Source organism: Miscanthus floridulus, chromosome 16 (assembly GCF_019320115.1).
Source record: "Miscanthus floridulus cultivar M001 chromosome 16, ASM1932011v1, whole genome shotgun sequence".
In the NCBI taxonomy this organism is placed as follows: domain Eukaryota; kingdom Viridiplantae; phylum Streptophyta; class Magnoliopsida; order Poales; family Poaceae; genus Miscanthus; species Miscanthus floridulus.
The window spans coordinates 644,885-671,178 of NC_089595.1; the positions used below are offsets into that span (position 1 = coordinate 644,885).

Below are 26,294 nucleotides of genomic sequence, written 5' to 3' on the forward strand. Positions count from 1 at the left end.
AAACAAACGGTGTTAGATTTAAAATTAGTTTAAAAAAAGTGTTAAAAATAAAAAAAATCGCTGCAGCCAGCCTTCACCGAATTTTTTTGCTGTCCGGCAGGCTGGGTTTGCGCTGCTCCCCACGCGGTTTACTATTCCTGATCTCCTTCCAACGCATGGCTCCCCGTCCATTGCTTTGCTCCGTCATTGTCCACACACCTGCAGCTCGCCTCCTGCCTTTAACCCACTGGCAATGTCAGTAGCCTCGATTTCCTAGCTTCCTTCCTGCTCTCTCATTCCTCTGTAGGTGCAGGTGATCTGAAATCGACGGGAGGGATGGCGAGGATACTGCTCCATGGCTCGCTTCACGTCACCATCTGTGAGGCAGAGGAGCTGTCCAACTCCAGCCGGCCCAGCAGCCAGGCTCCCGGGTTCCTCCGCAAGTTGGTTGAGACCGTCGAGGACACGGTGGGCGTGGGCAAGGGCACCAGCAAGATCTACGCCACCATCGGGCTCGGCAAGGCCCGCGTCGGGCGCACCCGCACGCTCACCGACGAGACGGCCAGCCCGCGGTGGTACGAGTCCTTCCACGTCTACTGCGCGCACCTCGCCTCCGACGTCGTCTTCACCGTCCGGGCCAATAACCCCATCGGCGCCTCCACCGTCGGCGTCGCCTACCTCCCTGTCCGCGACATCTTCGACGGCCACGAGGTGGACCGCTGGCTCCACCTCTGCGACGGCGGCGGCGACGGCAAGGAACGCACGCCGCTCGAGAGCGGCGGGAAGGTCCACGTCAAGCTCCAGTACTTCGACATCTCCAAGGACCGGAGCTGGGGCAGGTGCGTGCGCAGCGGCAAGTACCCCGGCGTGCCCTACACCTTCTTCTCGCAGCGGCAGGGGTGCAGGGTGACGCTGTACCAGGACGCGCACGTCCCCGACGGCTTCGTCCCGAGGATCCCGCTCGACGGTGGCAGGTGCTACGAGGCGCACCGGTGCTGGGAGGACATCTTCGACGCCATCAGCGGCGCCAAGCACCTCATCTACATCACCGGGTGGTCGGTATACACGGAGATCACGCTGCTCAGGGACGGCGCCCGCCCGCCCAGGCCCGGCGGAGGCGTCACGCTCGGCGAGCTGCTCAAGAAGAAGGCCGGCGAGGGCGTCCGCGTGCTCATGCTCGTCTGGGACGACCGCACCTCCGTCGGCGTGCTCAAGAAGGACGGGCTCATGGCCACACACGACGAGGAGACGATGAACTACTTCGAGGGCACCGACGTGCACTGCGTGCTGTGCCCGCGGAACCCCGACGACTCCGGGAGCATCGTGCAGGACCTGCAGATCTCGACCATGTTCACGCACCACCAGAAGATCGTCGTCGTCGACCACGACATGCCGGTGCCGCGGTCGCAGCAGCGGCAGCGGAGGATCCTCAGCTTCGTGGGCGGGCTGGACCTCTGCGACGGCCGCTACGACACGCCGTCCCACTCGCTGTTCCGGACGCTGGACGGCGTGCACCACGACGACTTTCACCAGCCCAACTTCGCGACGGCCGCCATCGCCAAGGGCGGGCCGAGGGAGCCGTGGCACGACATCCACTGCCGCCTCGAGGGCCCCGTGGCGTGGGACGTGCTCTACAACTTCGAGCAGCGGTGGCGCAAGCAGGGCGGCAAGGACCTGCTCATCCAGCTCCGGGACCTCGCCGACGAGCTCATCCCGCCGTCGCCCGTCACGTTCCCGGACGACCCCGAGACGTGGAACGTGCAGCTGTTCCGCTCCATCGACGGCGGCGCCGCGTTCGGGTTCCCGGACACCCCCGACGACGCCACCAGGGCCGGGCTCGTCAGCGGCAAGGACCAGATCATCGACCGGAGCATCCAGGACGCCTACATCCACGCCATCCGCCGCGCCAGGAGCTTCATCTACATCGAGAACCAGTACTTCCTCGGCAGCTCCTACTGCTGGAAGCCCGACGGGATCAAGCCCGAGGACATCGGCGCGCTGCACCTCATCCCCAAGGAGCTATCCATGAAGGTAGTGAGCAAGATCGAGGCCGGCGAGCGGTTCGCGGTCTACGTCGTTGTGCCCATGTGGCCCGAGGGCATCCCGGAGAGCGGCTCCGTGCAGGCCATCCTCGACTGGCAGAGGAGGACCATGGAGATGATGTACACCGACATTGCGCAGGCCATCCAGGCCAAGGGGATCGACGCCAACCCCAGGGACTACCTCACCTTCTTCTGCCTCGGCAACCGGGAGGCGAAGAAGCCCGGGGAGTATGTGCCCACGGAGGAGGCTGAGCCTGACACTGACTACATCAAGGCCCAGCACAACAGGAGGTTCATGATCTATGTCCACACCAAGATGATGATGGGTAATCCGTCCGTCCACCCTCCCTCCTAGAATTACTCTTGATTTTTCGAATTCGAGGCGTCCATCTTCTTAGAATATATTACTCTTGAATTTTCAAATTCGAAATTTGCTGTGTGTGCAGTGGATGATGAGTACATCATTGTGGGGTCGGCCAACATCAACCAGCGTTCCATGGACGGGGCGCGGGACTCGGAGATCGCGATGGGCGCGTACCAGCCGCACCACCTGGCTGCGGCGAGCCGGCCGGCGAGAGGGCAGGTGCACGGGTTCCGGATGTCGCTGTGGTACGAGCACCTGGGCGCGGCGGACGACGCGTTCACCCGGCCGGACAGCCTCGAGTGCATCCGCAAGGTGAACGCCATGGCGGACAGGTACTGGGACCTGTACGCCGGCGACGGGCCCGAGCGCGACCTGCCGGGGCACCTACTCACCTACCCCGTCGCCGTCGCCGCCGACGGCTCCGTCAATCAGCTGCCGGGGACGGAGTTCTTCCCGGACACGCAGGCGCGGGTGCTTGGCGCCAAGTCCGACTACCTCCCGCCTATTCTCACCACATAGGCGTGTGCTCTGGTTCTCTGAATCGCAATGCCCATCATCTTCTTCTGTTTGTCTTTTGGATTTACTAGTTTTTTTTCTGAACCTGATTTTACTGGTTTTGGTTATTGTTTTGTTGGAATAAGAGAAGAACTAGTTTGCTATTTTTTTAGAAAAAAAAGATGCACTAATGCAGTGTACATGATGATGAACTCATTGTTATTTTAGGTTTTAGTATTGTATTGTATCAAGTAGTATTTTTAACATCATTGCATAATTATTGGACTGATAGTGTTTTGGTTAGTTTCTGCGCTATCAATTGTTGAATAGCCATATCCATTTGTGATTTGTACGAGTTGGAGAACTGCTACCAAACCATTTGCTAGATTTCACTGTCATATCCTCATGGAGACATGGACTGAACGAATTCACATATTACTGTTTATGAGTTATGACTGTGCACCACTTAATTTTGGGATTTATTTACATTTCTTTCCCTTTCTAGAAGTGCATATGTGGTGCTAGGTGAATTGGACTGGACGGAGCTAATTGTGCAGTCTTCTTGCTCACGTGGAACATGAAGCGATTGAAGAATATCCAAAAAAAACTACTTTGACAATCGCTCTGCATTTACTGTTTTTTTTTACTAATGTTTTTCATGGTGAATACCTTCTCAACTGCTCTCATCCACAAAGGCGATTTCTTTTTATAAATCATGCACAAAGGCGATATATCTTTTTATCAATCATGGCTAAGCTGCCTAAGCTATCAATATCACCTGTTAATTCTGTGATTCTGTCTGTTTCATATATACTATATCCAGGAACCAGGATATTTTTTTTTCAACAAAAAACACAAAGTTTGTAAAAAAATGATAGAATAGAAAGAAAACATTGGACCATATTTTGATGTGAACTCGATCTATTGAGCATTCTGCCAGTTCAACTGAGTGACATGAAGACGGAAGTGATGTATAATCTCATTGACATTTAAAGAGTATCAGGCTACCACTAAAATTAGACATCCAGAAGTATGTGCCAAAATTCGTATTCTCTTGAAATCTACCTGAAAATGCTATGTCGGCGTTGCTCACTTGTTCCACCACACCTAGAGTAAACTTAGTACAAGCTTCTCGCAGCCAAAGAAGCTGACAAGAGAACATATGCTTTTTAAGATAAACATGGGGAAACGATAGGTGTTTGCTACCGTGAAGGCAAGTCTGCTTCACCGCATCAGTTGATCGTTCCGAATTCTCGATCCTTCTATAGTTTGTTGCCTCATCAGGTGGTTGTTTTCATGCAGCCTTAGTCTTTGGTTTTAGCTTTTTGAACTGAGAGTACAGGAAAACTCCAGCAAGAGCAACACCGGTTCCTGCAGCCAAGGAAGAAAACTTACAATTCAGACATAGATGAGATGGTCAGTAACTGGTACTTGCATGAAGGATAGAATCACTTCTGTACCAAAGGCGTTTATAGGTGAAATTGGAGTTCTGAAGAAGAGAACGGATGACACAATGACCACCACACGTTTAAGAGAGTTGGCAACCGAATGGGTCACAGGAGATACTCTGGCCAATAAACTGTATGAAACCTGCCAAGAAATAAATAGAGACTTTATTAGAGGTAATTCAGTGTGCAACAGAATTCAAAGTAACAGTTAGATAAGAGATAATCCAAAAAATGATAGACGCTTATGTGGAAAACCCGATACTTTTTAGGCTCAAAAAGAAAAACTGAAAATTATTGAACATATTTTTTTTTCATCGGAAGGGCGGACGTGCAAGCGGTAGAGTCTTACCGCCTATGACCGGAAGGTCCCGGATTCGAGTCACGGTCTCCTCGCATTGCACAGGCGAGGGTAAGGCTTGCCGCTGACACCCTTCCCCAGACCCTGCACAGAGCGAGAGCTCTCTGCACTGGGTACGCCCTTTATATTTTTTTTCATCGGATGACACAGGAGAGCTGAAAAATTATTCAACATAACTGAAGATAATATCATATTTAACTGGAAGGACCTGATCCTAGCAATAAAACAATGGACAAAACATATATATTATCTGCAAGCAAATAGTAAGTAGTTTGTTTGGATCTAAGTAGCCAACCGCAGTAGCCACTAACAGACAATTTTAGCAACCTCTGAGAGACCACAAAAAATGTTTTTAGTGGAGACTGGCCTCACCTGTTGGTAAAAATAGAAACATGTGCCAGCAAGTGCCGCTCTTACACATAATTCTTTTACATTAACTCCCTGCAAACCCAGAAAATTTAGTATTCAGCAATTTCATGTCAGTGAAGAGTTGAAATATTCCGAGGTTTCTTGTTTTCCATGCTGGCCACACTTACAGCATTCTGTAGATACGATGGGCTAAACTTGATGCCTTCTACAGATAGCATCAGTGGAGCAGATAACAAGAATGCCATGACAGTTATTATCGAGAAGAGATTTATGTCATCCAAACTGTCCTGTAACAAGAACAAGTTTTGTTAAGGGGTGCAGTGTTCACAGCATATATCATGCTGAACTGTCGTGAATCTACAGTTAGGGAACATTATAAGAGCAAAAAGCTCACCTCTTTATCAGCGAGAATTTTCTTGCTGTAAACATTCCGCGATTGATTCGTAAGATTCGAAGCCATGGCACTCCAGAATCCAATCCTGTTTTCTCCTAATATTAGAATCAAATACACAATATTGCTTTGAGTAAACTCTTTGACACTTTGAAGCAATAAATTACCAGTTGAAAGAAACTTCAGTCATGGACGCCAATACAACTCCACCAACAATAGGGACGAGTGAACCCAACACCAATAGAGAAGGCGTCTGTAGAAACATTAGAATAGAGAAACAGAGGTTCATATGGAGTATTCCACCTTTAAGGACAAATAACCTACGAAGGTGTGAACCAACCAATTATCGTTCCTAGGAACAGGACAGAGAGGAGGACCGAGGAGAAAGGTTCCATGGCCTTGATGGTGTGCGTGAAGGAGACAGCCACCTTGCCCAAACTCATATTGGTGAAAACATTTCCAAGCATGCGGATCAAAGCCAAAGGCAGGAGCTTTGCATACTGCATCAGCAAATGAATAACAACGCATCACATCAGCTAACCAGTTTTACATCGGTGCAGCTTAGTCAATTGGAGCGTCAAGCTATCTTGTACTAAAATCTATAATATCTTACAGCTGCAGGTCACAGCAAAGGTGAGTAGTAACCTTCTTCTTTTTGTTTATTACACAGTACCTGTTTGAGGGAGAGCCTCGGTTTGGGATGCAGATTGAGCAGCCACATGAGTGTGATAAAGAAGGATCCGGATGCGAACTGGAAGGTGGTGATGGTGTAAGGGAAGGGTATCGCTTTCAGAACCTGATCGACGCACAAATTCCAAAACAATGTAATTAGAAGGTTCGATACGGTTGAACAACCCCATTAGGAAAAGACCTGAAGAACGGGACGAAACGGCGGACCAGCTTGTTGTAGATGTTGAAGTAGATGTTGAGCAGGTACCAGACGAGGATCATGGTCCCGAGCTGCAGCGTCCGCGAAATGCCGCCGGCGCCCTCCGGCATACCGGCGGCCGGCGGCCGGCGGCGACGCCGTGGCCGCCGCTGCCCGCGTCCTCACCGCGGCGACGCCCGGCGCGAGCAGTGGCGAGGGCAGCGGCCGCAGGCCCCCGCGAATGTCGAGCGGGAGCTTGGGCCCGCCGGCGACCGGCCAGCGGCAGCCATGAGAAGAAGAGGGGTAGGAGGAGGACGAGAAGGCGACGTGGCGCGAGTGGGGTAGGGATGGGGGCGCGGGCCAGCGGCGCGCCGCGGCCCAGGTTCTAGAGGAGGAGGCGGACGAGCAGGACGCCGCCATGCTCTGCATCTCGGCGCGCCCGCGATACCCTCCTCAGCAGTCAGGTCCGGGTCAGCGCCACTTGGTGGCGTCGATGGCCACGGACTCCGACGGGGTTTCTGGAAGGGGCCGGGGGTGGAGGGGCGAATGCGGCTGGGATAGATGGGAGCAGCGGTGCCGCTGTCTGTCACCACGGCGCGGCCATTTATGGAGGAGGGAGGGGCGCTCGGGAGCGACGGGAATCGGACGGTAGTGGAAGTCCGGGAGGGCGGACGGCGTGGAGTGGACCGGGGGGCGGGGTGACCGGACGCGCGGCGCGGAGACGAAACGAAACCGAACGGAGCTCGCTCGCTCCGGAGTCCGGACGGCGGTCGCCGCGGGGCAGGCGGTTTGGGCGGCTGCACGGCGCGCACTGGTGCAGACTGCAGAGGCTTCTTTCGTGCAGGGACCGGCCGCCACTACGCGTCCAAGTGGCAACAGACCTCAACATCTCAAGTCTCAACTACTACGGTGTTTTTGTTTTGGCCATGAGAAACTACGACTACAGGATATATATACGAAGGCTGCCACACTTTTTGCATGCATAGTACGCAGCCGCAATCAAACACGGAGTTGCCAAACCTACATTGTGACAAGCTCGATTTGAAAACACCGCAGCTGCAGCAAGCAAATAGTCGGCTTTGGAAGGCTTCTATCACTATTTTCATGCTTTTCTATTATACCAATAAAATACTTCTCCATCCAATCCTAGACTCCTTTTAGGATTTGATTGGCTGCTCGCACTGTATTATATATTGTATTAGGTTGTATGCAACATGTCATTAACTTAGACAAGGCTATACAACTCACTGTTGTTTAGTTTGCTTCATAGGAAACTACGCAGTGTTATGGTCGTGATTGGTTTCAAATGTACAAATACGTGCTTGGTTAACTGCATTCACTATTACTCCCTCTGTTCCAAATAATAAGACATTTTACCATTTCTAGATACATAGATTTTGCTATGTATCTAGATATACATTTATGTCTACATACATAGTAAAATTAATATATCTAGAAAAACCAAAACGTCTTATATATTTGGAACGGAGAGAGCACAAAATTGATTTTAGGAAGCAACAACTTTTATTTGCAGAGACAACAAAAACTCATACATATCTCCATAAATACCTAATGAACTTTGAAGGCGGCCAATTCATTTTAGGAGATAATCTGTCTTTGAGAAATTGATTAATATAGGCAGGCCTCTTAAAAGTGTGGTCTTTGAAACTAGAACCTATTTTCAGAAGTGAACCCCTTATGAGGCCTGCCTGTGTCAATGAGGCCCAAGGCCCGCCAAAACCCTACTTCAATCCCTCTCAACCGATGCCCTATCCCCTCGCCAACTCCGTTCAGCCAACACCCCTCCCTCTCTTGCACGAACTCCCCTCTCTTTGGAGTGCGCAAGTGGTTGCGCGAGCTCGAGTGTAACACCCTCGGTGTTACACTATACAGTCTTTTGCTAAAACACTGCATGCATCATACTTATGTGTAAATGTGTGTAATATAGTGTGTAAAGCAATATACGTAACTTGAAATGTTCATTGGAAACACGAAACGAATGTTATATTTCATGGTAGGGTTCTAGACGAATTTTTATTGAACGAAAATGCTATAGAACGCATACCCGACACTTTAATAAAATTTGTAGTACAAACTTCGTAGGTGGCAATGAAATACTCGCGGTCGAGAATGGGATTCGCTAGATAGCTTACTTAATAGCTTGGAAATAGAAGTTGACGCGAATCCGAACAAAAACTTAGTCATTTTCTTAAGTCAAAAAATAGGTCGACGAAGCTAAGTTTGGGAATTTTTATAGGAGAATCGGATTAAGGAGTGGCGTGGACTTAGGGTTTGTTTTAGTAGCTTGATATACCATCTCGAGCATAAAATAGTTGGTTTAGCAATTGAAGCATTGAGGTGGGTTTTTGGGACGCTTTAAAAAGCGTGCAAGACACATTCCCGAACGATTGCAGCGTCTGGCCGCGGTCACTAGGCTTCGGTTCGGCTTGGCGCGCGGCACTGGCCTGCCCCTGGCACGCACACTGCCGTTGATGTGCCCCGTCACACGCTCACGCACGCACGCGCACGGCGCAAGCGAGCCTGGCTACTCTGCCCGCCATCACGTCCGCCTGAGCCACGCTGCTCGCCGTCGCATCAAGCTGCGCACTCGGTCGCGCTACGCTCCGACCATCGCTGCCACACGATCACTACTGCCGTTGACCCTTCACGGCTGCACTCGCATGGGCCTGCCGCCTGCCCTCGCCATCATGTCCACGCGCGATGCGTCGCCACGCTATTGCCTCCCCGAACCAGCGTCAGCCTCTGCGGCGCGCTGTGCCGAGCCGCCGTCGTCTTGCAAGTCATGGCGCTGCGGTCGCACGTCGTTGTGCCGGACTTGTACGCGCATGTGGAGCCATCACCATCGTGCTGCCGTCCTCTCCCAATTAGAAAATGCGCCATGCCAAGCTTCCCGTCCCGTCGCCTTGAATCGCGCCAGCCGAGCCACGCCAAGGCAAAACCCGCAGAGCTTGGCCCTACCCTCGTAATGGCGCACATCTGGAGGTTGAGATGGAGTCTAGCTTCGCGCCAAGCTTGCACTGTTGCGGCTGTACGGTGTCGGGGCTTCAATTGGAGTTTCCCCCCGTTGTCGATCCCCTTAAGTCCGAATGCCGTCGTCCATCCAATTAGCCTTGCGTAGTCCACCTCCTTCCAATTAACCATGCACCCAACTAGCCCTATTAGTCAGCCAGCGATTGGAGTCATCCTAGTGAGCTTCCATCCTACAGTGAGGTAATGCAGAGCGTTTTCCCCACGGCTGTCCGCCATGGCCATCGAGGCGGGTGCTTGGCTAGGGCATCGGTCCTTGATCCTTTGTCTCAATTGAGCGATGCAATTGCGTCTCCTTGACTTGGTTGACTTGCCCATGCAGTGGTTTCGCCGATGGAGCAGTTGGTCGCCGGGAACGCCTTCGCCGCAGTCGGCGTGAACCAGAGCCACCCCGTGCTCATGGCCAACCATCTTGCCGAGCCCCATGATGTCTGTCCTACACTTATTTGGTGAGGTCCACTTGCTCCTAGGGTAGGTGATTGAGCCGGTTAGGGCTGAGGCTCGTCGGAGCGCGTGGTCGCCTCGGGCGAACGTTGTGTAGATGCAGTGTACGTGGCCGGCTCATTTGGGAGTAGAATGGGTATGTCTAGGACCTCTAGGATGTTACCAGTATGCTAGGCATGGAGTCTAGGTAGTGTTGGTAGCGTTGAGTTGGGTGATTTCATCGGTGTTGGTGTTGCCGCGGCCAGACCCCGCCGTGGTGCATGGTCACACCTACGCGCTGCATCGTTTTTAGTGTATGATACCTCGATCAATGGCGCTTCGCTCGTAGAGTGTTAGGGAGGTGTTGGTTAAGGCCGAGGAGGTTCGTGCTCGCCGATGTTTGGCCAGTGATGTCGCGACCTCTGTTAAGTTCCAGCCAAGGACTGTGAGACATGAATTCGAAGCAAGCCAGGGGGGTTAGTGAGAACATCAGTGAGACAGGGAAATAGTTGATAGGGCTATGGGTCCATTTGATTGGAAAGCTTAGTATTATGTAGATTAATATTTGTAGGAATTTTTGTGGCAAATTGATGATATGTTTAGCCATGAAATTTTTACAGTAGGCTCATTAGATTATTATGCACTCACTGTAATTTTTGTAGCACTAGAGTAGGTTGATAAATAGAATAGCTAGTACCTTTGTTTTATCATATATAGAGTAAATCGGTATTAAGAGTAAGAATACCTTTAGTTGCTAAGATAATATATGTTATGCTTCATACTTGTTAATGGTAACAGTAGATAACTTAGCACCTTAGCTGGTAGAACTAGCTTAGTAGATTGATAGGTGTATTCGCATTTTAAGAGTTGTTGTTGCCGTATTACTAAGTGTTGCATCATCATTTCATGCATGTAGATCACGAGTTGGTAGAGTTCATGCCCGTGGATGAACAGGACTATGAGGAGGTCATTGAAGAGTACGAGGAGGAGATCCTCGTGCAAGAGGGAGCCCCGGAGCCATTTGTTGCTGACTTTGTTGATACACCGCCTACCCAAGGCAAGCCCCGGTGCATAACCCATATTTTTAATGATCACTGAATATATATATATATGATGTGCATTTACGTTACAAGCATTTTATGGAAACTACATGCATAAATATATCTACCTATGAGTCCTACTAGTATAGGTCGAGTAGCTGCTATGCTTAGGATTTTGGTAGCGTGAGTAAAGTGCCGTTACACACAACAGGTGAAATTTATGATCACTCATGATAAAATGGTGGAAAGGAAAATGGAGACCGTGCAGGGATATGGTTTGGGTATTGGTGGGTGTAAGAGGTTGTGTCCTGCGGCCAACAGGCCATAGCTTGGTTACACTTTTTCCCTATCTGTGTTGGTTAAGGACCGAGCGTTGCATTGGGCTCTAGGCAAGTCATAGATCTATTATCCCAAGCACATACTTGGGTATGGGCGTAGGGAAGATTTGTTGCTCTCTTGTCGTGGGTTCTGGCTCTTTCTGGACCGACTGATTGGAGGCGGGGACGGTGGAGGTCCTTGCACCGCACTAAGTCCGGGACTTAGGAGCAGGGGCTTGGAGTCCAAGTTTGGATGGGGACCTGGACCCATGACAGGAGGATGATGGGTTGGTCCTGCTTGTGTCTGGGGTACAAGCGGGGCATGTGTTTTTAGAGTACCCAGCTAGGGGCATTGATTCATGAATCACCGGTGTTCCGGTATGGCTTGTCTACAGTCTAGCACCATAGTAAGAACTGAAAGATGAAAGTTGATGAAATGGAACTGATTGTTCAACTCTTGCTTGAAAGTAGAACAAGTGGTTACATAGAATGTTTAGGTAAATAGTTAATCATGGCCACTAATAATAACATAAATGAGGACTCACTATTAGTATTGCTTTCTGGAAAAAGGAAACCCAACAAACCATAAAGCTGTGCATATCCCTTGGAGTTGGGAAACTATTCCCATTAGTCGGATAAGTCTTACGAGTACATTGTGTACTCAGGGTTTATTTACCCCTGTTGCAGGTAATGCTTGAGGAGTACCGTTGTGTGAATAATTCTTCTGGTGGGCACAGATGGATCCTTGTTCCTTAGCGTTAGATGTTTATTTTTCATCCTGTTGTTTAATATTCCACACTCTGACTTTGGAAATGTAATAATGTAATTTTTAAGAACTCTGGATGTATGAAATGGATTAAATATTGTAACTCGTTCTCATTATTGGATCCTTGGGAAAAAATGTGGATCTTTTGGGCTCTCCCTTGGGGTGTGCCCGATGGATACCATCTGTTGTAGCTTGCTTTTAGGGTGCTTAGTGTCTGGTGGAAGACGAGTGCCTCTGTAAGTGTGTTATTTTGGGCGGTTCTGCCACAATTGGTACTATAGCCAATAATGAGTTTACGAGTTCATCACTCTTTTCCAAAAACCTAAAATTTGACCAACAAAAGTTTTGTGAAAAGTAGGATGCGCTAAAGTTATATAAATAAGTATAAGCCCTAGCAATATGGTCTATCTAGGATAGCGGCACTGGTTTTATCTAATTAGTTTTCTGTAGGTACACTAACTTACGTTGCGTAAGAAATCGCTTAGCATACAGAAAGTGAGTGTGCGATGTGCCAAAATTTTTGCGAATGCTGCTATATTCCGGCTTGAGTGAGCGTACAGGCCAATACATGCATCATGATAATAGTACATTGCTTAAACTAAGTCCCCCTACATGTATAATTTGGATTGGTAAATTGATAGGATAACAACAAGAATGCTTTAATAAATGTCTTGCCATTTCTCTAATCCATTGCTTCTGATCTGGAAGGTTGTCCTAAGTGGTTGGTTCTTGTCTCTTCAGATGAACCTTAGGTCCAGAAGTGGGATCACCAGTGCTGGGGCGGGCCACGATCTTGGCGAGGGCCAATGTGAAAGTGGCCGGGCCAATGAGCACGGTGGGGAGAGCCACGATATAACACCCCAGGTGTTTGGCTTCCACATTTGCACTTGCATTTCATAAACATGAGCATCAGTCATCCATTCATGAGTTTAGAATTGTATGAAACATGCTTTTGAAACATTGCAACATATTGTTATATTCTATGTGTGATTGTTTTAGGGAAATGAATAGTGTGTAACACTCAAGTGCAACATGTGCAACACACTTTAGTGAAACATGGTTAGCTAGTACAATGCTACAAACTCATGAAACACATGAAACATGGTTTTGAAACAGAAGTAACAAAGTCACTTGTTTTTCCTTGTTTCAATACATGTGATGCTTGATTTTGGGTGACCAATGTGTGGTGTGGCTAATTATCCTCTTAAGCAACTTAGTTATACTTATAATGTCATTAGGAACAATGTTCATGTTGATCATTTTGCCTAATTAAGTTTCCAAGTCATGGTTTGACTAGTCTTGACCTCTAGAGCTCCTTGGATTGACTGTTTAAAAAGTATAGCTTAGAGTGTTTGCATGTCTGAGCAACCTAAAGCAAAGTTGTAGCAAATTATATGAGGAACAAACTTTGTTTAGAGGCCAAGTCATGAAAATGTGCAGAACATGCTCTAAAGGGGCCCACAAGTCAGTTTTGAGGTTCATTTGGAGGCTCTGAAAAATTTCTAAGTCACAAATCGAGTTTCAGTTTCCTCTACCCAACTTGTTAGCCTTGTAGCTCCCTAACCAAGCGAAATCAGCTCAAGCTCCAATTGGCAAAGTTGTAGCCCTCACTTAGATCTCCCACTTTGTCAATTACACCGGAGCCTGGATCATCATGGATTTGGAGTTTGAAGGTCATCAAGTATCGTTGTCAGGCGTCGATGGCTTAACTGAATGGATGCTACCGTGTCCCGACCGATTCAGAGTTTGAAGGCCGCGTGTACGCCGCGCGTCGCTAGTGCCCTGACCACGTAGGCCACGTCAGGCTGCCGCGCGCCAAAGGAAGCCCCAGCACGTGACCAAGAGCCTCCCAGCGCCACATTTCTATTTTGGCTTCTCCTTCGCCTCCTCCGCTCACCGCAGCAACCGCAGCAGCAGCGCACCGGCTCCGCCGTCGCCATTGATGGCGCAAGCTCACGCCTCATCACCCAAGTGCCATCGCGTTAGCTCCTCCGTGATCCCACCGTCGCACCGTGCCCACAATTGCTCACTAGCCGCGCTCGGTAAGCCATTTCGCCACGCGCAGCCTCACCGGAGTATCGCCGCCGTGCCCCGTCGTCGTGGCTGGGTCACCTCCGTCCGCCTTTCACCATGAAAGCTTGTGCGTTGGCTTCGCAGTAGCATATAGGGGCTCTACGCGTCGGTAGATTGAGCTATCATGGCTAGCTTCGGCATCACGCCGTCGAGCCGAACCACCGCACCGCCACGGCCGCCGCCGTCGTCTTGATCGCCGACAATAGGCCCATCCATGTAGCTTGATAGGTTCGGGAGGTCGTTGCGGTCATGCTGTTGCCATCATCGTCACCGGAGACGCCGCCGTCAGCGAGCTCCGTCGGCCCACATCGAGCAAAGCCGCCGTGCTCTGCTTTCGTCTCACTATCATGCGGGCCCGGCTGACCACTAGGTCCTGCCTGTCAGTCACTATGTTAGAGAAAGCTAGCTCATTTATTCCAGATTTGATTGCTATTTTGTAAAAATTGTATCTCTAGTTTTATAAATCCAAATTGGGTGGTTCCAATTTTGTTAGGATCATGGTGAAGTATAGTATTTAGGAAAAATATAACATGAACACTTGTAGTGGAAATTTTGGAAGAATTAAATTGAAACTTGAAATGTGTTTTTAAATGAATACAAACTTGTTTAAATTATATCTTGAGTTCCTGTGCTCCAAAAATTATGAAATTTCGTTGGTAAGCTCTTCTTCTTGAGTAAAAGCTCTGGTAAAAATTTGAGAGTCATTGTATGTATGATTTTTGAGTTATAGATTTTCCTTTTATCATTGAATGATCCTTGTGTGAATTTTAGTAATTTATCTATGAATCTAATGACCATGAAATTTATTAGAGGATGTCCTAGTACCTTAAGGATGATAGGAAAAATATAAAATCTGTTGCTTGACACTTTTCACTAGGGTTTCCTAATTATGTCATTTTAAGCCTTTATGCCTTGTCATTTTTGTGTAGGATTTTATACTTGCTCAAATGATGTGAAATTTTTACAGTAGTCTACTTGGAGCATGTAGTACCTACTGTAATTTTTGTAGATTAAATGGTGTAGTTTGCATATATGTTTATCATTCCTCTTAATTAATTAAATAAATTAAGAAAGGCATTAAAAGAAATGAATTGGGAGTGAACACTTTACTTTCTGGTGTTCTTGTGATATGTGTGATAAGTGAGTAAAGTTGGTTTTGTCCAAATATATATTTACAACATGAGTTAATAAATATTTCCTTGCATTATGCCTTTCTGGACAATTCTCGGGACTTTACAAAGTTCCCCGTGATATTTTGGTTTGCTAAAAAACTGGTGAGTACCAAAGTTGTAGATAAATTGTGTATCAAGCTCCTATCAAAATTTGGTGGCATTTAGCCTAGTAGTTTTGGAGCTACAGTCGTTCAAAGTTAGATCACAGTTATGCTTGCTCTCTATCTTGTTTGGACCTGATTATGTAGTTCTGTAAATTCGACCTAATAAAAGTTGGAATCATGCCTTGAGGTTTGAAAATGAATTGTAGGCAATTTCATAAACTTTCCAAATTGTGTTGTTGCCTGTCATTTTGATTTGTATATCTCTGGTTATGATCAGTTTACTGTACCGCTATATAAGTTCTTGTTTTGCTGAATTACGAATGATTGTGTGTGTGCTTAGTTGTGATGTTCTCGTTGATTGTTTAGGTGCTAGCCTAACTTGAGAACATGCTTAGGTGCAGGTGTTAGGTCCTTCACTGAAGATGAGCAATTGTACATTAGATTGTATAAACTTGGCGAGTTAAAGTGATTTGAATAGAGCTTAAGTCGGAAAATACGGACTGCAGTAAGCATGTGCATTCCCCGAGCATTCCTAACTTCGTTCGTGTGCATCCATGATATTTATCTTGCGCATACATGCAATAGGTGTGCCGGAGGGAGTGACGCTTCTGGAGTTCGAGGGAGCGAGCTAGGAGGAGGAGCCCGAGGTTCAGGCAATCGACGAAGCAGCCGCTGAGGAGTTGCCCGAGTACCCTGACCACCACCCGTCCTCTTTCCTGAAAGGCAAGCCCCGGAGCATATTAAGCCTCCCATGTTTTTACAAATATCTTGAGTATGTTTTATTCGTTGATGATGCATTAAGTATAAGAATTGGTTGGAACCAATTGTTGCATTATATATCTATCCTTGTCCTGATATCGCACTTGAATCCTAATTAAGTTCAGGAACGGGCTAAATGCTTAGCCATGCTTAGTGCGGTAGAAGTCGGGTGATTCCTATCACCTGTGAGCTTTAGGATGAGGTGGATTACGGTTGGCTATATTTGCTATCGTGGAAAAGAACCATGTTAATAATGAATTAAGACCGGGCGGAGTCTTGTGTAGGTTTGGACATAGTGACTCCGTCTATGTCGTTTAAGGACCAATACACTGTATGTCCTTATGTCATGTTGAACGCAACCTAACATTTAGCTGGCCAGATAACTCGTTCCGACCGCGAAGCCTAGTAGCTCGATTCAGGCTGGGGATGCGAGCAGAGGTCGCAATCTGGATGGCAGTAAGGATGTGTGGAGAACCATTGGCGTAAGCCCAAGGGCGGGTTAAGTCACCGAGCACTCATGGCAGAGTGGTTCTCTAATTTTACGGCACTGATCGGACTCGCGACTCCTGAATTATACCAAAGGTGACTTGTTTGCGACCCTGATGGGGGAAGCAAGGTTTGTGTTAGGAATACCCCTCCAGCTGGATAGGAATCGATTCGAATCGCCGTCTCTCTCGGATAGTGAGAACTTGACTGAGCAGCGGCAACGTAGATTCAATTAATTTAATGATATGGTTAAATGGATGATGATGATAAGTTGTCATGATTTATACCTGCTATGGTTATTAATGTTTGCATCTTAATCAAATGTTTGCTTAGTACAGGTGCTAATATCGATGACAGGTTAATGGCTAAAAGTCACTGCTAGTTCAGGTTAAGAGTTGATCATTATTACTTCTGCTTTTCCGCAAAAAGAAAATGTCAGCCAGATCCACTAAATTAAGCTATGCATGATCCTTGGTGTCATTTGTTTTGGTTTCCGTCGGGTAAGTCTAGCTGAGTACATTCTTGTACTCAGGGTTTATTTCCCTCTTGTTGCAGATGACCTTCTTTGTCAGGGCTTCTGTAAGTATTGTCTCCACCCGGCGGGTGACGAAGACTAGATCACGGGCATGATCTCAGTTTATCTTATCCGAATGCTTTTGTGGGTTGTGATCAGCAAACTGGTACTTGTATTTGAACTCGTGTGTGTGAGTTAAACTATTTGCTTCTGCTACTTTACAAGAATTGTTTTGTAATAACAATGTCTCTGAGGTGTTGTAATCTATTTGCAAACCATCTATGAAATGTTGTAACGTGTGATGTGTTATGTTGAATTACTGTGATCTTGGTTGTATGCAAGTTGGTTTGAAATCCTTCGTGGTTTCAGTTGACTACCGGGTTTATATGGGCTCAAGTGCGTGAATTTGATCGCTTTGGCGATTGTTTTTGTACTTGTGCTCTTATAAATTGGTCGGTTCTGTGACAGCTGGCATCAGAGCTAGATTCAACACTAAACATGTCATACGGGTATTTAAAAACAAATGCTTTTGTTGTGAAAACGGTTTTCCAACTTATAGTTATATATAAGTGTTTAAAAATCTGAAATTTTATAGTGTGCTGGTGATCACATCCCTTGTAGCCGACTTAAGGACTTCTAGGTGGCTTATATAATTACTAACTTAGGGGAAATTGATTGTTTCTATTTCATCGTCCATGTGGTGTGCTATTGCATGGGTGCCATTCGCTTGAATGGTAATGTATGGATCAATTGCCTCTACGCTAAGGTAAGTGTGAGTTGTGAGAGCATGACCGTCCAACTGTCGGTCTAGGGGAGAGTTAGTTGTGGTTACTGGAATATTTACATGTTGCATACATGTACATATGTAGGTACTTAATTGTGGGTATATCTGTCAGGTAGTTTGGATACCAAAGTATATATATCTGGGGATGTATATATAGAGAGTATCTTAGTTTACTACTTTCATTGTTAGCATTATATCTTGTTGGGTTGGGCTGCAATGAAATTTTCTGCAGGTACACTAACAACGCACCGTGTAGATTGACTAGTTACCGCTAATTGAGAGAATGTATGTATGCCACCATATATTCCGCTAGAACTTAAATTTTCTTAGGTTTGTGAGGACGTATGGAACAAGATGCATCATATTCACTCATGTCATTCATATTGCATTACTCCCTCCCTTATAATTGCTTATCCCAATTATTAAGTCCCATCTCTCAACAAAATAATCCTCTCACGAGAGTTGCATCCCTTTTTGATATAGATGGCCGCGCCCGTGTTTCCTCTTGGTAGCAGCACCTTTTTGGACCAGTTTGGTACGCCTACCTTGCTCTGGAGGGTGCTAAGCTCAGTTGGGTACCCAGAGGCACCCCGCTACACATGGAGGTAGATGGTGCCATTGGGAGATGTGCCATGGTACATTGTGACCCTGATAGTGTCGCAGAACCCCACGAGACTGTTGTGGCATGGGTGGAGCATCAAGACTGATGGGCAAAGCCCATGGGAAGCCGCGCAAGTTGCTGCCCTTGATGTGCTTATGGACATAGCACAGAGTTTTGGAGATGAGTTAGTGGGTGGACCAGCTGCATCCATTCCCCGAGTGGCTCCTATAGAGGCTGAGTGGACCCAAGAAGTTGGCCAGGCCTTGGTTCGAGGCCGTGGTGAACGTGTTCAGAGCGATAATGTAGGAATGAGTGCTATGATGGCCGTCTTGAAGCTTTGTCGAGTCAGTCAGGACACCCTCTCTAGTGTGTTAGAAGAAGCTAGCAAGGCAATGGCAGCCCAGCATAAGTTTAGGTTGTGTGCCCGCAAGTATCGCCGTAGGGCAGAGGCATGTGGGCAAGCTCAGCTGGAAGTAGATGAGATTCGGGGTATTGCAAATTATCGCCTGTAGTAGTGGGGGCAAACTACACGCGAGAGAGATGAGCTTCATAACCAGCTTATGAACCTCACCGTAGAGAGAGATGAGGCAGTACACAAGTTGGACCGTGTGACCCGTCATAGAGATGTAGCCCTAGAGTTGGTAGAAGAAAGATGTCAGGGCTGGATCATGGCTAACCACAATGCTTTTCAAAGGGAGCATGAGCTCCAAGAGCAGCTTGAAGAGCTTCAGGTTAAGCACCATCAACTGAACAACCGTTTGTTTCCTATTCCTCACCCCATTCCAAGGTATCCTAATGTGGGTGGACCTCAAGTGATTGAGGCCAATGAAGAAGAAGAGGACGTGCAGATGGATGTCAATGCAGCTAAACCTACAAATGAAGAAGAAGATGAAGATCCTGAAGAAGTCCAGGGCGTCTCCGATGTGGACAGTGATCACTTCGATGAGTAGTTTGTTAGCAAGTCTCACTAGTTTAAGCTGTTGCAGTCATTGGTGTAATGGACTTAGTACTATGACTGATATTGGATGTACCTTTTAATTCGAACTTGGCATGTAATGTACCTTAATCCGCTCCCTTCGGAATGCTTATCTTGTTGGTTAAGTTTAAAACTTGTCATGTTAGAATGCACTGCGTATGGCGCTAGTAATCTAATTGATGATGTGGTGATTGGAGAATGAATTATTGCCTCTGTTTATTGTATGAATTTTACATTCTCTCCAGTAAATTTAGTTTGGCATAATTACATTGTTTCTCTCCAATATGCTAACATCACCAATAATTGCTGGGTGCGTATTGTTACAGATGCCTCGCACTCGTTCCACTAGTGCGGCAGGTGATGATGATGATCTTCCACTGCCACCACCACCCACACCAACGGAATTGATGGCAATTCTTGTGGAAGGACAGCGCACTATGGCTGAGGCTCTCCGCACGATTGCAAATCATGATGGTCATGGAGCACGCCAAGGACCAAAACCAAATCAGTATAGCAACTTCAAAGATTTCCTTGACACTAAACCACCGATCTTCAAGGAGGCTGAAGAGCCCCTCCAAGCTGATGAGTGGTTGAACACTCTCGAGCAGAAATTCCGTCTGCTTTGCTTGACTAAAGTGCTGAAGACCAAATATGCTTCTCACCAACTGCATGGGTCAGCTGGTATTTGGTGGAGCACTATCGGTCCACTATGCCTGCTAATGCCCAAATCACTTGGGATCAGTTCAAGTCTGCTTTCAGAGGAAATTATATTCCTCCTGGTCTCATGGCAATCAAGCATACAGAGTTCATGAAGCTGACCTAGGGGAACAAGAGCTTGAATGAATACCTGCAGGCTTTCAATAACCTTGCAAGGTATGCTACTGAGTTTGTTGACACTGATGCCAAGAAGATTGCTAGTTTCAAGCGGGGACTTAGCCCTAAATTGATGAAGACTATGGGAAATTGCAAGTGTGCTCATTTTAATGAGTTTGTGAGTGATGCTTTATCTCAAGAGAACAACAATGTTGTATATGCTGCTTCAAAGAATCGCAAGAGGGCCTATGAGGCGGGTGCCTCACAATCCAAGGCTCCAGTCAGACATAGGGCTCCATTCCATCCTCCGGCATTAGCTGCTAAGTTCCACCTACCGCTGAAGAAGAATCTAGGCAAGACTAGATTTTGCAAGGCTTTTATAGTTGCTCTTCCTAAGGGCACTACTAGTCAAGGTAGTTCCAATGTTCCTCCAAGCAACATGTTGTGCTAGAACTACAACAAGCCAGGTCACTGGGCAAGGAAGTGTCCTTAACCTAAGAAGAATAACTACCAAGGTGGCCGTCAGGGACAGGTGAACCACACTAATATTACTGATATCCTATCAGGAGAGGTAGTAATGGCTAGTAAGTTTCTGGTTGATCAAAACCCTGCAGTTGTACTCTTTGATTCGGGTGCTTCGCATTCTTTTATTAGTCCCGCATTTGCATCCAAGTTTATGCAGAAAACATACACTGTTGAGGGTGAGGGTTATTGCATTAGGGCTGCCAGTGGTACTATCACAACCAAGCTTGTAGTCGGGGACGTGCAATTTGAGATAGAGGGGCAAAGTTATCAGGTTGATCTGGTAGTTTTACTGGGGCTGGGTATCAACGTGATATTGGGAATGAACTGGATGAGCAGTCATGGAGTGCTTATTGATACATCGACTAGAGTAGTCATGCTCAGAGATCCTTGTAATCAGGAAGGTTTTCTAGTACAGCTACCCAGGGACATCAATCTTTCTTGTGTGGCTAATGCGGTGCAAGCAAGGGTTATGGCAGACATCCCTGTCGTGTGTGATTTTCCAGATGTTTTTCCCGATGATTTGCCCAAATTGCCCCTAGATCGGGACATGGAGTTCAAGATAGAGTTGCTACCTAGTACAGCGCCCATCTCTAGAAGGCCTTATAGGATGCCTCCTAATGAACTAGCCAAACTTAAGATCCAGTTGAATGAACTTCTAAAGAAAGGCCTTATCCATCCTAGTTCGTCTCCGTGGGGGTGCCTAGCTATCTTTGTGAAGAAGAAGGATCAATCACTACGCATGTGAGTAGATTATAGGCCTTTGAATGCAATCACAATCAAGAATAAGTAGCCTCTGCCATGCATAGATATCTTATTTGATCAGTTGTCTAAAGCAAAAGTCTTTTCCAAGATTGATTTGAGATCGGGTTATCATCAAATCAAAATTCGATCTGAGGATGTTCCAAAAACTACATTCTCTACAAGATATGGTCTGTATGAGTATCTTGTTATGTCTTTTGGATTGACCAATGCCCCCGCACACTTCATGTATTTGATGAATTCGGTGTTTATGCCTGAGTTGGATAAATTTGTGGTGGTATTTATAGATGATATATTGGTCTATTCTAAGAATGAGGAAGATCATGTTGAACATTTGCGAGTGGTTCTCACTAGATTGCGTGAACACAAGCTTTATGCAAAGTTCAGCAAGTGTGAATTATGGCTTCGTGGGGTGCCTTTTCTCAGACACGTGTTGTCCGATGGTGGAATTATGGTGGATCCCACCAAGGTGCAAGAAGTGTTGGACTGGAAGGCTCCAATCTCGGTGCACGAAGTTCGGAGTTTTCTGGGATTGGCTGGCTATTATCGTCGCTTCATCCTGGATTTCTCTAAAATAGCCAAGCCTATGACTCGGTTGCTGCAAAAAGACATGAGGTTTGTTTGGACTTCCGAGTGTGATGCGGCTTTTCACACCCTACGAACCCTTCTAACTTCGGCTTCGGTTCTGGCACAATTGGATATCAAGAAACCTTTTGATGTGTTTTGCAATGCATTAGGGACAGGTTTAGGAGGTGTTCTTATGCAGGAGGGTAGAGTCATTGCTTATACCTCTCGCCAACTTCGGAAGTATGAGGTGAACTATCCGACGCATGACTTAGAACTCGCTGCCGTTGTTCATGCTTTGAAGGCCTGGAGGCATTATTTGCTTGGCAATGTGTGTAATATCTACACTGATCAAAAAAGTCTTAAGTACATCTTCACTCAACCTGAGTTGAATATGTGTCAGAGAAGATGGCTCGAGTTGATCAAGGATTATAACCTCCAAGTGCACTATCATCCTGGCAAGGCAAACGTCGTTGCAGATGCCTTAAGCAGGAAATCTCATTGGCACTCTTTGATTGAAAGTGACCTCCAATTGTCAAAACTCCTACATCCTGTAGTCCTTCACAACATCACTATCAGTTGTACTCTATAGAGTCGAATTATTGAGCTACAGAAGACAGATTCAGGTGTGTTTCACATCAAGCGCAAGATGAAAGAGCAAGAAACCAAGCATTTTTGGGTAGATGAGAATGACATGTTATGGTTCAAGGATAGATTAGTGGTTCTAAAAGATAGAGAGCTTAGAAATCAAATCCTATTCAAAGCACATTCCTTGAAATTATCTATTCATCCTGGTAGTAGCAAAATGTATCATGATTTGAAGCCTCGCTTTTGGTGGACCAAGATGAAGAAAGAGATAGCCGCTTATGTGGCTAGGTGTGACACTTGTTGTCGAGTCAAAGCTATGCACATGAAAGCTGGATTGCTTCAGCCACTCTCTATTCCAGGTTGGAAATGGGAGGAGATAAGTATGGATTTTATTGTTAGACTCCCTACTACTCAGAGGAATTTTAACTCCATTTGGGTGATTGTAGACCGTCTGACCAAGTCTGCACACTTCATTCCTGTCCACATAGATTTTCGTCCAACTGACTATGCGGAGTTGTACTTTAATCAGATAGTCCAACTTCATGGGACACCTCGCACTATTGTCTCTGATAGAGGACCATAGTTCACTGCTCGCTTTTGGGAGCACTTACATGGATTGTTGGGAACTAAGTTAGTAAGAAGCTCTGCCTATCATCCGTAAACCAATGGGCAAACTGAGCGAGTGAATCAAATCTTAGAAGATATGTTGAGAGCATGTGTCATCTCGACTAAGGGTTCATGGGAAAAGTGGTTGCCCCTAGCTAAATTCTCTTACAATAATAGTTATCAAGAGAGTATCAAGATGGCACCGTTTGAAGCTTTGTACGGCCGGAAGTGTAGAACCCTGATGAATTGGGTTGAAGCCGGTGAAAGGAGATATTATGGAATTGATTTTGTTCAAGAAGCTGAAGAACAAGTCCATACTATCCAAACCCATATGGCCACAGCTCAAGCTAGGTAGAAAAGTTATGCTGATCGTCGTAGAAAATCTATTAAGTTTGAAGTTGGAGACTTCGTTTATCTAAAAGTCTCACCCATGAAGAGTGTCCAATGCTTTGGTGTGAAGCGAAAGCTTGCACCGAGATATGTCGGTCCATTTCAAATCATTGGACAAAGTGGTAAGGTAGCATACAAGATCCAATTACCTCCTGAGATGAGTGCTATCTTCAATGTCTTTCCCGTATCCCAATTGAAGAAATGTCTTCGCGTCCCTGAAGAGAGAGTTCCACTGGGGGATATCGAGTTAAAATCTGATTTGACTTTTGAAGAAAAACCGGTCTGAGTAATTGACACTCGGGAGCGAGTGACTCAGAGTCGGGTGGTCAAGTTTTACAAGGTCATGTGGAGTAATCAGGGTAGTGAACGCGATGCAACGTGGGAAAGAGAAGATTATTTGAGGGACGGTTATAAGGAATTCTATCAACAATGGTACGCTTGTCAAATCTCGGGACGATATTTTTATAAGGGGGAAGGCTGTAACACCCCAGGTGTTTGGCTTCCACATTTGCACTTGCATTTCATAAACATGAGCATCATTCATCCATTCATGAGTTTAGAATTGTATGAAACATGCTTTTGAAACATTGCAACATATTGTTATATTCTATGTGTGATTGTTTTAGGGAAATGAATAGTGTGTAACACTCAAGTGCAACATGTGCAACACACTTTAGTGAAACATGGTTAGCTAGTACAATGCCACAAACTCATGAAACACATGAAACATGGTTTTGAAACAGAAGTAACAAAGTCACTTATTTTTCCTTGTTTGAATACATGTGATGCTTGATTTTGGGTGACCAATGTGTGGTGTGGCTAATTATACTCTTAAACAACTTAGTTCTACTTATAATGTCATTAGGAACAATGTTCATGTTGATCATTTTGCCTAATTAAGTTTCCAAGTCATGGTTTGACTAGTGTTGACCTCTAGAGCTCCTTGGTTTGACTATTTAAAAAGTATAGCTTAGAGTGTTTGCATGTCTGAGCAACCTAAAGCAAAGTTGTAGCAAATTATATGAGGAACAAACTTTGTTTAGAGGCCAAGTCATGAAAATGTGCAGAACATGCTCTAAAGGGGCCCACAAGTCAGTTTTGAGGTTCATTTGGAGGCTCTAAAAAATTTCTAAGTCACAAATTGAGTTTCAGTTTCCTGTACCCAACTTGTTAGCCTTGTAGCTCCCTAACCAAGCCGAATTAGCTCAAGCTTCAATTGGCAAAGTTGTAGCCCTCACTTAGATCTCCCACTTTGTCAATTACAGCAGAGCCTGGATCATCACGGATTTGGAGTTTGAAGGTCATCAAGTATCGTTGTCAGGCGTCGATGGCTTAACTGAATGGATGCTACAGTGTCCCGACCGATTCAGAGTTTGAAGGCCGCGTGTACGCCGCGCGTCGCCGGCGCCCTAACCGCGCAGGCCATGTTGGGCTACCGCACACCAAAGGAAGCCCCAGCACGCGACCAAGAGCCTCCCAGTGCCACATTTCTGTTTTTGCTTCTCCTTCGCCTCCTCCGCTCACCGCAGCAACCGCAGCAGCAGCGCACCGGCTCCACCGTCGCCATTGACGGCGCAAGCTCACGCCTCATCGCCCAAGTGCCACCGCGTTAGCTCCTCCGTAATCCCACTATCGCGCCGTGGCCACAATTGCTCACTAGCCACGCTCAGTAAGCCGTTTCGCCGCGTGCAGCCTCGCCGGAGTATCGCCGCCGTGCCCCGTCGTCGTGGACGGGTCACCTCCGTCCGCCTTTCACCGTGAAAGCTTGTGCGTTAGATTTGCAGTAGCATATAGGGGCTCTACACGTCAGTAGATTGAGCTATCGTGGCCAGCTCCGGTGTCACGCCGTCGAGCCGAACCACCGCACCGCCATGGCCGCCGTTGTCGTCTTGATCGCTGGCAATAGGTCCATCCATGTAGCTTGACAGGTTCGGGAGGTCGAGGCGGTCACGCTGTTGCCGTCATTGTCACCGGAGATGCCGCCGTCAGCGAGCTCCGCCGACCAGCGTCGAGCAAAGCTGTCGTGCTCTGCTTTCGTCTCACTGTCATGCGGGCCCGGCTGACCATTGGGTCCCGCCTGTCAATCACTATGTTAGAGAAAGCTAGCTCATTTATTCCAGATTTGATTGCTGATTTGTAAAAATTGTATCTCCAGTTTTATAAATCCAAATTGGGTGGTTCCAATTTTGTTAGGATCATGGTGAAGTGTAGTATTTAGGAAAAATATAACATGAACACTTGAAGTGGAAATTTTAGAAGAATTAAATTGAAACTTAAAATGTGTTTTTAAATGAATACAAACTTGTTTAAATTATATCTTGAGTTCCTTTACTCCAAAAATTATGAAATTATGTTGGTAAGCTCTTCTTGCTGAGTAGAAGCTCTGGTAAAAATTTGAGAGTCATTGCATGTATGATTTTTGAGTTATAGATTTTCCTTTTATCATTGAATGATCCTTGTGTGAATTTTAGTAATTTATCTATGAATCCAATGACCATGAAATTTATTGGAGGATGTCCTAGTACCTTAAGGATGCTAGGAAAAATATAAAATCTGTTGCTTGACACTTTGCACTAGGGTTTCCTAATTATGTCATTTTAAGCCTTTATGCCTTGTCATTTTTGTGTAGGATGTTACACTTGCTCAAATGATGTGAAATTTTTACAGTAGTC

General features: G+C 46.6%; 1 protein-coding gene and 1 pseudogene across 1 annotated transcript; one reads left to right on the top strand and one right to left on the bottom strand.

Annotated features, from left to right (window-relative positions):
• Nucleotides 1–250: 250 nt before the first annotated feature.
• On the top strand, nt 251–3,278 carry LOC136513187 (phospholipase D alpha 1-like). Its single transcript, XM_066507176.1, has 2 exons — nt 251–2,347; nt 2,468–3,278. Exons 1-2 carry the CDS (start codon nt 316–318, stop codon nt 2,902–2,904), a joined length of 2,469 nt encoding a protein of 822 aa, XP_066363273.1. The 5' UTR covers nt 251–315; the 3' UTR covers nt 2,905–3,278.
• Nucleotides 3,279–3,873: 595 nt separating this feature from the next.
• LOC136513188 (phosphoenolpyruvate/phosphate translocator 3, chloroplastic-like) lies at nt 3,874–6,970 on the bottom strand (annotated as a pseudogene).
• Nucleotides 6,971–26,294: the final 19,324 nt, after the last annotated feature.